The 12,040-nt window shown below is 58.1% G+C and overlaps 1 protein-coding gene across 13 annotated transcripts in view; it reads left to right on the top strand.

The window, feature by feature from the left end:
* Positions 1-12,040, top strand: part of HSPG2 (heparan sulfate proteoglycan 2) — a 99,002-nt gene that overhangs the window by 26,716 nt on the left and 60,246 nt on the right. For all 13 annotated transcript variants that reach the window (XM_070260776.1, XM_070260785.1, XM_070260779.1 and 10 more), the window contains exons 2-3: positions 6,532-6,667; positions 7,199-7,243. In XM_070260776.1, coding sequence (XP_070116877.1) covers positions 6,532-6,667; positions 7,199-7,243 — 181 coding nt within the window. The remainder of the gene's footprint in view (positions 1-6,531; positions 6,668-7,198; positions 7,244-12,040) is intronic.

Consider the following 12,040-nt stretch of genomic DNA (forward strand, 5'->3'; position numbering starts at 1 on the left):
CTGTGGGGATGGCACACAGTGAGCCTTGGCCATTCTCCTTTTGAGGATCATTGTTCTTCCTGGCCAACTGGCTGGCCAAGGTCCTGCCACCTTGGGAGCCTGAGTGTGGGAAGTTGGCAGGCCTCCCGAGTGGCACGGGCAGTGCAGGCATGCCAGGGGAGGCGGCGGCCCCCTCCTTTCCGGCCCGGCGCCCCTCTCGGCCTGCCAGGGGATTAAAGGCCTTTGTGTCGGGCTCTCCCGCCCCTGGCAGTTTGCACAGCAAAGTGCTGCCCCGACAGATTCCTTCCCCTTTGCTGTCTGCTGCCCATGGACAGGGCACCGGGCAGCCTGGGGGTGGGGCAGGGCACCTTGACCCTGTCTGTGGGGGCTGGGTTGGAGCCGAGTGGGGAGAGCGGTTGTGGTGGGCTTACCTGGGAGCCTGCATCATAGCAGCATGCAAGGGGGACCTTGACTGGGTCCGTGTCCCTCCCTGGAGAGTTGGGGGCTACGGGTCACAGCATCTGCTGGTTCCTCCACTGTGGACAGGGGAGGGGACTCTGAGACAGTCTGTGCTGGCAGGAGGCAGGTGGGCAGGCAGGGGATCCTTGTTTTCCTGCCCCCGCCCCGTCTCTGGATTTTGATGGGGTGAGCTCACTCCAGCCCAGATGCCTGGAGCCTTGCCCTGGGCAGCTGCAGCCACCCTGGGGACTACAGTGCTCAGACCTCCTGCCCAGCTGCAGGGGCGGTTAGGGGCTGAGCCCCAGGCCTGGGCCGTGCAGGGAGGTCAACTGACTGCCCAAGGCACTGGACGAATGTCTCTGGAGAAGCCTGAAGTCCCCTCATCAGCCTCAGAGCAGACAGACAACTTGAGCCTTGGAACCAAGCTTTGTTGTCACGCCCAGCCAGGACCCCACCATCCAGCCAGCCCAGGGCCTGGGCAGCAGAGCCAGACCCCTCCCTGGGCCCACACCCCATGCCCCCGTGCATCCCCCATCACCTCTCATCCCCTCACCTCTACCCTGTACCCCCTGCGTGGTACTAAGTCTAACGCTTCTTGAGCACTTACCATATACAAGGCACCGTGCTGAATGCCTTACACGCTTTCATCTCGTTTACACAGATGACCCTCTCTGAGCCTCAGTTTCCTCATCTGCAAAATGGAAATAACCCTACAAGCTCACAGTCCCTTAATTGAAACGCTTGGGGTCAGACGTGTTTTGGAATTCAGAAGTTTTCAACCTGAGAGAGGTGACATAGAGCACGTGCCAGCGGGGATGTGACATCCTCGGTAGAGTCTGGGGCAACACCCTGTAATCAAACACGTTAATGTTGCTGCATCGAAACGTGCGAGTCTTCACCCTGAGTGGAGAGTGCAGGGAATAAGCTATTAATAGCTTCACATCAATTTGGGTCAGGACTTGGCACCAAGTGAGCTTGCTGTAAACTTATTAAAAATAACAGCATTCTTGGTCTTCAGAGCCCTTTGGCTTTCTCTTATTGCAGATGAGGGAGAGTGACCTTGTCATGCCAACCCTCCCTAGGGTGCTGTGGGGGTTAATTAGGGTGGTCCATGCAATGTTAGGACAAGGCCTGGCCTGGGGAAAGTCCTCAGTGGGCCTTGACTGTTCTTGTCATCTCTTCACTGTGCCGCCGTCTTCCTTTAATTTTAGTGGCACCAGAAATTCTTATCTCCACACATAACCTGTGCGAGGCCCATGATTCTCCCTTAAAAACTGCTTTAAAAACCCCAGACCCTGGGGCCGGCCCGGTGGCGTAGCGGTTAAGTTCGCACTTATCTGCTTCTCAGCAGCCTGGGGTTCGCCGGTTCAGATCCCGGGTGCCGACATGGCACCGCTTGGCACACCATGCTGTGGTAGGCGTCCCACCTATAAAGTAGAGGAAGATGGGCACAGATGTTAGCCCAGGGCCGGGCTTCCTCACCAAAAAGAGGAGGATTGGCAGTAGTTAGCTCAGGGCTAATCTTCCTCAAAAAAAAAAAAAAGTTTTTTTTAATAATAATAATAAAAAACCCCAGACCCTATATCCTATATCTGTGTCTGTACTTCTCCTCCACCCCAAACCTTTTCGTCCTCTAGACCCCTCTCTGTGGCTTGACCTTTCACCTCCACGCTTCTTCCCAGCCATCGTTGGCTCCCTCTGCATCCTCACCCAGGCCGGGAGAGGAGGGTCCAGCCTCTGTCCCTGGTCCCCAAGGGCTTCTGCAGGACTTGGACCTGGAGCTCCGTGTGTGCCCTCTTCCTCACCAGGAGGCCTGGGCACAGCCCAGCCTCAAGGAGCAATGGCCTCCCAGAAGTCTGCCTCCACCCACCCCCCCGTCGCCTGTTTCAGGGAGTGCCTGCCCATTGCGGGGCCACCCTGCCCCAAGCAATTGTTTGTCAGGCTAGAACAGTCCTCTGTCCTTGGCCTGTATGAGTCAGCTGTTCCCCTATCCCCACCAGGAACCTGCGGGGTCTGGAAAATCCCCCTCTCCACTTGACTCCTTCCTCTCTGGCCCAGGTCTGCCCTCTGGACCCCTCCTCTCTGGCCCCGCCATCCGGCTCCAACGCCTGCTTGAAGTTCTGGATTCCTCTGGGAGGAAGTCGGGCTCACTCACAGCCGGAGACGGGCTGGAGGGCAGGAAACCTGGGTTCTATTTCTGCCTTTGACCTTGGAGCCACTGACGGCTCTCCTTGGGACATTAGGCACCCGCTGCATGGGCCCAGGCCACTGCCAGCTCAGGCATCCCATGGGCCATCCTGAGAGCTGGTCGAGTCGGGGATGGAGACCCGCCAGCCCTGGGCTTCCTGGCCCTGCCCTCTGCTTAGGCCTCATGGCCCGCCTGGAGGCCCAGCCCAGCCTCACCTTCTTTTGTGATCAGCAGGGGGCTTCGGGCAGGGACCCCGAGGTTCTGGGTCAGTCCTGGCTCTGCCGGCCGCTCACCTGTGATCTTGGGCAAGTTACTTCTCCAGCTCTATTCCCTCCGCTGTGAGAGGGGGCCGTTCACCCCTGCTCAGCCACCTCAGGGGGTCATTTTCAGGGTCAGTTGACACTGAGGCTGAGGAAACGCTCTGTAAACTGTGAAATACAGTGTAGTGGACAGATTCTGTGAGAGTGACTCTCCGTGACCTCAGTCAGTTCCGGCGCATTCCACTGCCCTCGTTACAGAGGCAATATGGTACAGTGGTGAGAGCTTAGACAGCGGAGCCAGACCACCAGGGACAAATGCCAGCTCTGCCATGTGCTAGATCTTCAAGCAGGTGAGCCGTCTCTGCTCCGTCTGCCCCTCTTTACTGTGGGCTGTTTAATACCTGTAACTGGGTTAACGCTTATGCAAGTCCTGAAAGCAGTGCCGGGTGCATAGTAAGTGCTCAGTGAATGTTAGCCCTTGTGTTCCCCGAGTGGACCCTGCACTTTCCAGGTCTGAGTCCAGGTTCCCTTCTGTGGTCAAGTCTCAGGCTCCTTTGGGCTCTTTCTGGGAGCCTCTTTCCCGTCTGGCTCCATCTCTCCTCCCAGATGTGAAATCCAGCTGTTAGAACCTTTTGATCTTCAGCTTTTCACAAGTGAAGTCTCTGCTCTTGCTGGCTTGTCCCTCGCTGCAGGCCCTGATCTGACCCTGGAGCCTTGGGTCCTGGGGAAGAGGCTGCAAGCAAGGGCAGGCTGGCATGTGGGAAGGGCCCATTCCCTGGGGTGGGGGGCTTCTGTCCAGGCCCCAACGAGCTCTGGATTCTCTCTCCCCTCCCCCTGCAGATGTGTGTTCCTGGCATTTCTTCCGAGTTGAATCTCACTTTGCTATTTCCTGTCCGGTCCCCAGCACCCCCTGGCTTCCCTCTCCCGGAGAGGCTCTGGGCCTTGCTCGCCACCAGGGCTTTCCTTTCCAGACAGCAGTCTGATGTCTAGGGGGTGCCAGGAATCTGTGTGCCCCATGGACGCCCTCCATGGCCTTGCTCCATGGGGACGGGGAGAGTGTGGCAATGACACAGAGAGCTCTCCCCAGGTGGGAAGGATCCAAGCCTACCCCTCTAACCTCCTCTGCCCAGTGTCAGTGCCCCTGCACCAGTCCTAGCCTCACACTCCCCTTAGGTCAATCAGGGCCTGCTCAGAACCCACCCCCTACCCAGTGGAACATTGCCCTCTACCCCTCACTGGGGAGGACAAGGGAAAACCCCTGGTAGGGGGCTAGTCCTGTGATTCCTAACCAATGACTGTCAGAACCCCCTGAGTGTGCTCAACTGTAACCCTCTTGCCTGGGGTGGGGAGAGCCTGACTCAGTGGCTCTGAGAAGGGGCCCAGGAATCTGTATTTCCCACCAATTCCTGGAGGTTCTCAAGCACACTCCTGGAGGCAAACCTCATGGGCATGGCCCAGAAGTCCACTGGCCACCCAGGACAGGCATGGCCACTTGTCCAGAGGGGGAGGGTGGGGGGAGGGGAAGGAACAGGAGGAGGGATTTGCCTGTGGATTGGAGGGGACAGGACATTAGGCCGTAACGGGGGGTAAGATGTGGGCAGTGCAGAGCTCACACAAGGCTTGGCAGCACTGAAAGCACAAAGATGACCAGATGGCACCCAGCTCCTGCTCCCAGGGAGCCCCCGGCCTGGGAAGGGGGACACATAGAGACCACGTGGGGGTGGGCAGTGCCTCCAAAGCAAGTCATCTTCAGGAAGCAGCTAGAATTAATAGATGATGACATTTTTATCCATTCATTCATTCAACTATTAATTGAACAGGGGTGCTGAGAAGGTAGAGGTGAATTAATTCCAGTCCCTGCCTTCAGGGTGCTTTCATTCCAATGGAGGTGAGCCTGGAGGGCCCAGAGCCCATCCTGGGGGCAGAGGGGGCTGTGAGGGCCAGGGAGTCAGCACAGAGTCTCCCCGGGGAGATTTCTTATACCTCTTTATTGAGGTATAAATTACAAACAAGAAAACATACCTATTTTGAATGTGCAGTTCAATAATGGGAATGAGTCGTATATGCAGAGGAATCATCACTCCAGAAGGTTCCCTCGTGCCCCTGCCCAGCCAGCCCCACCCACGTCTGATCTTGGGCCACTACTGATCTTTCTGTCACTGTAGATTAGACTTTTCCCCCAGAATTTCATATGAATGGGGTCACGTAGCACGGAGTCTTTTGTGTCTGACTTAACGTAACGTCTGACTTAGCATAACGTGTTTGAGAGTTATCCATTGCCCTGCGTATCCGTGATTTGTTCCTTTTTATTACTGAGTAGTTGGAAGAGGTGATGTTTAGTTGAATTTTGGAGGACGAATTGGAGCTAGCCAGATAAACAAAGGAAGGAAGGGCATTTCAGCAGAGGGAACAGCGTGAGAAAGGCCAGAGGCTCCAGGAACATGGACTGCGTGAAGTTGGGCGGTGGGGACGGGAGGGACTGGCTGGCTCTTCATTTTTTCCTGCTCCTTGGGCCTCTTTCCTGCGGCCACCACCTTGTCTAGCCAGTGAGGGCTGGGTTTGGGTTTCGCAAGTGAGACCATTTCCTTTTGGCTGGGCTGGGCGCCCCAGATAGGGCCGAGGCCAGCACACGGTCTAAGATGCTCATGCCAGGCCATCTGGACGAGCGTTCTGAGGCCACAGCAAATCCGTGCACACTTGCGCTTGGGGCCTCTGGGGTTCCCTTGGGCTCCACTAGGGGTTTGTTTTCCTCTAAGTTGTCTGGTAAAACTCCTTTGGAAACATCTCCATCTTGTCTAAGGGGAAAAAGGTGTTCATTGTCCACACACACACCCGAGAAAGGCAAGTGTTATGGCTGTGGGGGCCCTTCTGCTCCGGCATGGGGGCCCCGGGTCTCAGCAGCCCTCTGTGGAAGAGAGCCGCCATGGAGCTTGTGCTGGGCTCAGGGTCAGCCTGAGGTCACTGGAGTTGATGGCACGCCTGTCCTGCCCCCATTCAGCCCAGCTGCTGGGCTCCACTCCCTGCCTCTGGGTGCACAGATGTGCCTGCCAGTGTGGCCACCAGGGCCAGAGCTCCTCCAATGTGACTGGAGTGTGTTCCCTGTGGCCTAGAGATTTGGAGGCCAGACTGAGACAGAAAGAGGTGGCCAAGCTGGCCTGGGGGGCTGCTGGGGGAGGCAGCAGCTTCCATTGACTCACCCTCAATTTCTGCCTCTGTCCCGTATCCACGCTGACCCTGGCCACCCGTCCGGTGCCCATGTCCCTCATCTTTGCTGGCCCCAGTCACCCGGCCCCTGTCCCCCTGTCCACTAACCCGTGTCCTGGCTATCCCTCGCCTTCCCCAAAGGAAGAAGAGTCATCACTTACCAACGTGATTTTTTAATTTTATCGTCTGTTTATTTGAGGATTCATTCAGACTCAGTGAATTTGCAGACTTGGGCTCTGAGGCCTCCAGAACCTAATGGGATTTGGGGAAACTGAGTCAAAACCAATGGTACAGCCCCAGCCTGACTCTCTTAGCCAAACCGTGTCTGACTTACCTACTGGAGGGCTTTGGGGTGCGACTCCCCGTTGAAGTGAGGAGAGGGATCCTGGGTTTAGCGGGAGCTGGAGAGTGTGACGCATTTGGCTGTGTGGTCTCCCACAGGTGACCCATGGGCTGAGGGCATATGATGGCTTGTCTCTGCCCGAGGACGCGGAGACAGTCACAGCGGGCCGGGCTGGCTGGAGCTATTCAGACCTTTCTGATGACGAGGACTTGCTGGCTGACGATGCCTCCGGAGGTGAGCAGAGGGTTCTGGTGGCTGGAAGTAGAGGGGATGAAGGATGGAGTCAGGGTTCTTCCCGCTGGTCCTTAAAGAGGCCCCGGGAAACTTGCCCACAGTGGCACCTCAAGAGACGGGCTAAGGGCTGCATCCTGAGCCCTGGTCCTCACTTATAACCTGTGTGCCCCTGGGCTGGTGGCTGCTCCTCTGCAGCTGCAGTCTCCTCACAGTGCAGGATGGTCAGGACGGATGGGGAAGGTGGTGGGCCATGCACAGTGGAGGGTGATTACCGCCCCCTCCTCCCATCCTCACCCAGGGGCCAGTCTGCCCTCGCCGCCCCCACCCCAGCTGTCCTTGGTCCACACGCTCTCTGATGGAGGCTTCCAAGCCGACGTTTACAGGCCAGCCCTCTGTCGGCATGGAAAGAAGGCAACAGCTCTGTGTTTTCCAGACCTTCCCCACTATGTGCCAGGTGCCCAGAACATGCCTGACATCAGTAGGAGCTCAATAAATATTTGTTGTTGCTGAATAAGTCTCTTTTGCTTGCAGACGGCCTGGGGAGCGGGGACGTGGGCAGCGGGGACTTCCAGATGGGTAAGTTGCTGGGGGCATCTTACCGGCCCCCATCCTGTCCCCTGGGGAATCCCCAGGGCAGGTCTTTCCAGTCACAGAGGCCCCATCTCCTGGGCTGAGGGCCTTGAGGGCTCCTTGGGCCCGCCATGGAGGTGGTCTTGTACCTGCTGAGTGACAGTTGTGACATTGGTTGGCAGGTCCCTGCAAGGTTGGGGGCGGCCAGGTTTTGTGCCCGCCTACGCCAGGAAGTGCCTAGTTCTGATGGGGACTGAAGCCATTCAGCATTCAGAGCCAAATTCTCACCTCCCAGGGTTGCTCAGCTGTCTTCAGGAGGCCTTCCCCAGAGCTGTCCTCGGTGTGACTGCTGCAGAGATGGGGACCTCAGGCAGGGAGCGCAGACCAAAGGGCTCTGTGGCATAGGGCATTCAAGCGAGCCTGGGAGGGAACCCTGCCTTAGGTCGGGTCACCTGCTGGGAAGCCGAGGGCTTCTGAGTTGGGAAAGGAGGGCTAGGCTTCATGGAGGGAGAGGAGTCAGGCCTTCGTCAGCTGCCCACTCTGCCAGCACTCGAAGGGCACAGCCAGTACACGGCCTGGCCCTGCGCTGAGTCAGGGGCTCAGAGTCCCTGTTTCCTCCCAGCCTGGGATTCTGGGTAGAGAAGGAGCTACCTGGGTACAAGCCCCAGCAGCTCCATATGGTGCCTGCTGCCCTCTCTGGAGCTCAGCTCAGCATGTCCCCTGGGCAGCCCCTCTGCATCCAGGGCTGCCCACCCCAGCAGGCCTGTGGCGAGTCTGCCTGGGCCTCTCCAGGGGTAGGGTTGCCTCCCTTTGGCTGGCATATCAGGGGCATCCAAATTCAAGAGGGTGTTGGCCTACCTGGACCAGTGCGCAAAGGAGGGTTGGCCTCTGGGTGGCGCAACTGTTGGTTGGTCCTGGCTGTGACGTCCCAGCACCTGGGACTCAGCCACTGCCTGAAGCTTCTCCACGTGTTGGTTTCTGCAGGGCTACAGGATGCCTGGGTGCTGGCTGGGACCTGGGGATGGGTGTCAGGTGGGCCTCATGCACACAGCTCACACCCCAGAAGGCCTCTGCTTGTGGGTCCCTGGGAGCTCCCTCTTGCTAAGCCAGGCCTGCCCACTGGTCCAGTCCACCCTGTCCATTCAGAAACAGCTGTGGCCCCTCCCAGGGGGCTGCCCACTGTGACAGCTCTGCCCACTCTGAGTCATCCTTGCTGGCCCACCTTCCCCCATAAGAAGCAGCTGTGAGGGCAGGAGAGGCCAGAGGTGGGAGAAGGGGAGGGATGAAGAGCAGCTGCTGGGAGGTCCCTTTTGAGTGGGGCTGATCTGTGGGAAGGTGTGGGGCCATAGACCCTCCAGGCCAAGCCCTGGCACCGGCCTGCTGCCCTTGGGGCAGGTCCAGGCAGCTGGGTTGAATCTCCGCCCGGGAGGCAGCAGGTGTGTCTCCCTGATTCCCAGGGTCTCCATGTGCCTGCTGCAGCCTTGCCCAAGGTCAGTGCCCTCCCTGCACTGGTACACAAGGGCCATCATGACCGTGATGGACCCTACCTGGCTGGGCCCCTTGCCTAGGCCCTGGCCCAGCCCCAGCCCCAGCCCTGGAGTGTAGCCCCTGGGGCAGCCTGCCTCTCTCCTCTTCCCTCAGGCAGGGTCATGGCTCCCCTTGGCTCTGCCCCAGGCCTGTCTCACCCACCTCCCTGGCACCCCTGGCTCTCCTTCTCCCTCCCTGGGACCCCTGCCCACCTCCCCTCACCCAGTTTCTTTCTGTCTTCTGACCTGTCTCTTTGTCTTTCCCACTCTTGTCTGTCCTGCTCTGGCACCTGTCTCCATGTCTCTCCTGCTGCCTTCTGCCCCTGCCTGGGCTGTCTCTTTCCTATTCCTCGTGTCTCTGTCTTGTCTGTGCCTCCTCTGTCTCATTCTGTAACTTCTCCCTCTGTCTCTTTGGCTAGCCATCTCTGCCTCTGTGTCTCTGTCTTTCCCTCTCCTTTCTGCCTTTGTCTCGCCTGTTTTCTCTCATTCTCCCCCCACTTTCTCTCCGTTCTGTCTCCATCTCTTTCTGTGTCTCTCTGTGTCCATCTCTGTATCTCTGTCTCCATCTCTGTGTCTCTGTCTCCATCTCTCTCTGTGTCTCTCTGTCATTCCTCCTTCCATCTGTCCGTCTCTCTCTCTCTCTGTCTCTCCTTTGGTTCTCTCCACCTCCCTTGCTGTCTCCGTCCCTCCTGTCACGTCCCGTGGCTGGCATGGTGGTCTTGGAGCCTGATAACAAGTCTCCTCTCAGTGAGTGACCGGCCAGCCCAGCGGGAGCTCGTCCTTCTCTCCGTCCCCACCCTCTCTCCCTGCTCTTGCTCCTCACTCCTTTCTCCTTCTTCTCCTCTTCCTCCCCAGCCTACACTTTGTCACACTTGAGGCTCAGAGGCACCTCCTTGCAGGGTCTGAGGTCAGGCCAGCCACTGCCCTACTCCAGCTGGCCCCACCTTCTGCCCTGTTCCTGCCCAGGATGCAGCCAGACCCCCTCTGGGCACACAGTCTAAACACAGTGGACCAGACCCCTGGTGTCCGCCCCCCGTGGTGCTGGCTGGGCAAGGGTGGGTGCAGCAACCCCTCAGGGGACGAGGCCCTTGAGGCTGGAAGTGACTTGTGTCCACCTCAGGACCGGCTGATCCTGAGCCCACCCACGGGACCCTGTGCTCGAGATTGGGGTGTGTGTGTTTTGGGGAGTAGTTCTGTTGAGCAGGGGGTGGGTATCAGGAGCAGGTGGGGCAGCCTGCTCCAGGGCTGGGGGCGGTCAGGCGTGCATTCCCCAGCCCCACCCTGGTGCAGGCCTACCCTGGGCCTCCTGTCCCTCCAGCCTCTGGCTCCAAGTGAGCTCTCCAAGCAGGGTCAGAATGAGGACCAGGGGGGAGAGGAGTGGCCAGGGCAGGCACCCAGAGAGCACTCCCACCCCCAGGCAGCACCACTCCCTTCCAGCACCCTCCGCTGTGGAGGCTGCTTTCTGAAAAGCCTCACCTCTGCCCCCACCCTCAGGCACCCCCGCAGGGAGGCAGCTCGGGGTGGAAGAGAGGGTGCTCCCCTGACCTGCCCCTGGTCTGGGAGAAGGCGGGGGTGGCTTCAGGCTGGGGGGTCCGTGCCCTTCCCAGGCCCTAGTAGAAAGGAGCTTTGTGGAGCCTGGCCCCCTCCCCCGGGAGCAGGCACATTCCTGGGCAGAGGCCCGGCCTCCTTGCCTGTGCTCAGCCGTGGGGCTGAGGCCAGGGGCCGGGGTGGGGGGACTCTCAATGGACCTCTGTGCCTGTTCACAAGGGGCCTCTGTGGCCCAGCTCACGGCCCCCACACTCCAGCCCACAGAGCCCCGCCCACCCGGCACCCAGAAGCGCAGCCCGGCACAGTCCCTGTGGTCAGAGCAGGCAGGGCGGCCCTCCTAAGCACCCTCTCTTGCTGTCGGAGTCCACTCCCGCGTCTTCCTCAGACGCTCCATCCTGATCCCCTCAGGGCCTGCTCAGCCCGAGCCACAGAGGGAGAGGCCCTGGCTCGGGGGGGTGTGCACCTGTGGCCAGACAGAATGAAAAGGGAGGACATGCCTTATAGTCAGGCCCAGCCAGTGCTACTCCCTGCTCTGCCACCTACTCGCTGGTCATCTGTCACCTCTCTGAGCCCAATTCTGCCTCAGGGACTTTGCAGCTGCTGTTCCCTCTGCTGGAATGCTCTTCCCCCAGATACCTCCCCATGGCTCACTCTCTTCCTTCGGGCGGCCCCTTGGAGGAGAGGCCTGCCCTGGCCACCCTGGGAAAGCAGGCGCCTCGCCCACCCCAGAACACGCTCCCCCCAGCCCTTGTTTTTTTCCTCCATAGTCCGTATAGTCCTTGCCCATTTGATTTTCTTTCTCCTCCCACTAGAAAGTGGCCTCCGTGGGGACAGGAGTTGTCATTTGTGGAGTTCACCACTTTATCCTCTGTCCCTGGAACACCGCCTGGCATATGGCAGGCCCTCCCTGTAGGTTTGCTAAAGCAGTGATGCCTCCGGCAGATGGGAAGAAGTAAAACCAAATCCAGGCCTTGAGTTTGTCATAAAGACCAGAGATGACAATCACGCTCGACCCACGTGGCCCCTACTGTATGCCAGACGCTGCTGTGAGGCCTCACGTTCGTGAACTTACTAGTCCTCACGACAGCCCTCCGGGGGGCACTACTATGATCCCCGTTTTGTAGATGAGGACACTGAGGCTCAGAGAGGTTAAGAAACTTGCTCGAGGTCACAAGGCTGGAAGTGGCAGTTTTGCTCCAGAGGCTGAGCTTTCAGCCACTAGGGTACACTGCCCCTCAGACAGTAATAGCTCGTATTATAGTGCACCTACTGTGTGCCGGGCTCTATTCTAAGCACTTTGTACATGTTTTAAACTCATTTGTAACTTGCATCAACTCAGTATTTATAATTTACACCTTAATTCATGAACATTATGAGAATTAATGCATAAAAAATCTTATACATAATAGGTGCTGAAGAAACACTTGGTGTGTGTGTCTGTAAACACATGTATATGATTCATTTGCGGCTCCCATTAACTCATGTTTATAGCTTCTATGTGAACTTAGCAATATTGAGATTTAATGTGTATAAAATGTGTACAGAAGGTGCTTAAGAAACAATAGTGGTGTGTGTATGCTCACACCAATCTGACATGAATTTGTTCAGCCATCACTAACTAGGACCTACTATGTGCTGGGCACTGTGCAGGCATTGGGGATTCAGGGGTGAGCGAGATCCAGGGATCCACAGTCAGGTTCATAGGCTAGCGGTAGAGAGAGAAGGATGG

This window comes from Equus caballus, chromosome 2 (genome assembly GCF_041296265.1).
Source record: "Equus caballus isolate H_3958 breed thoroughbred chromosome 2, TB-T2T, whole genome shotgun sequence".
Classification (NCBI taxonomy): domain Eukaryota; kingdom Metazoa; phylum Chordata; class Mammalia; order Perissodactyla; family Equidae; genus Equus; species Equus caballus.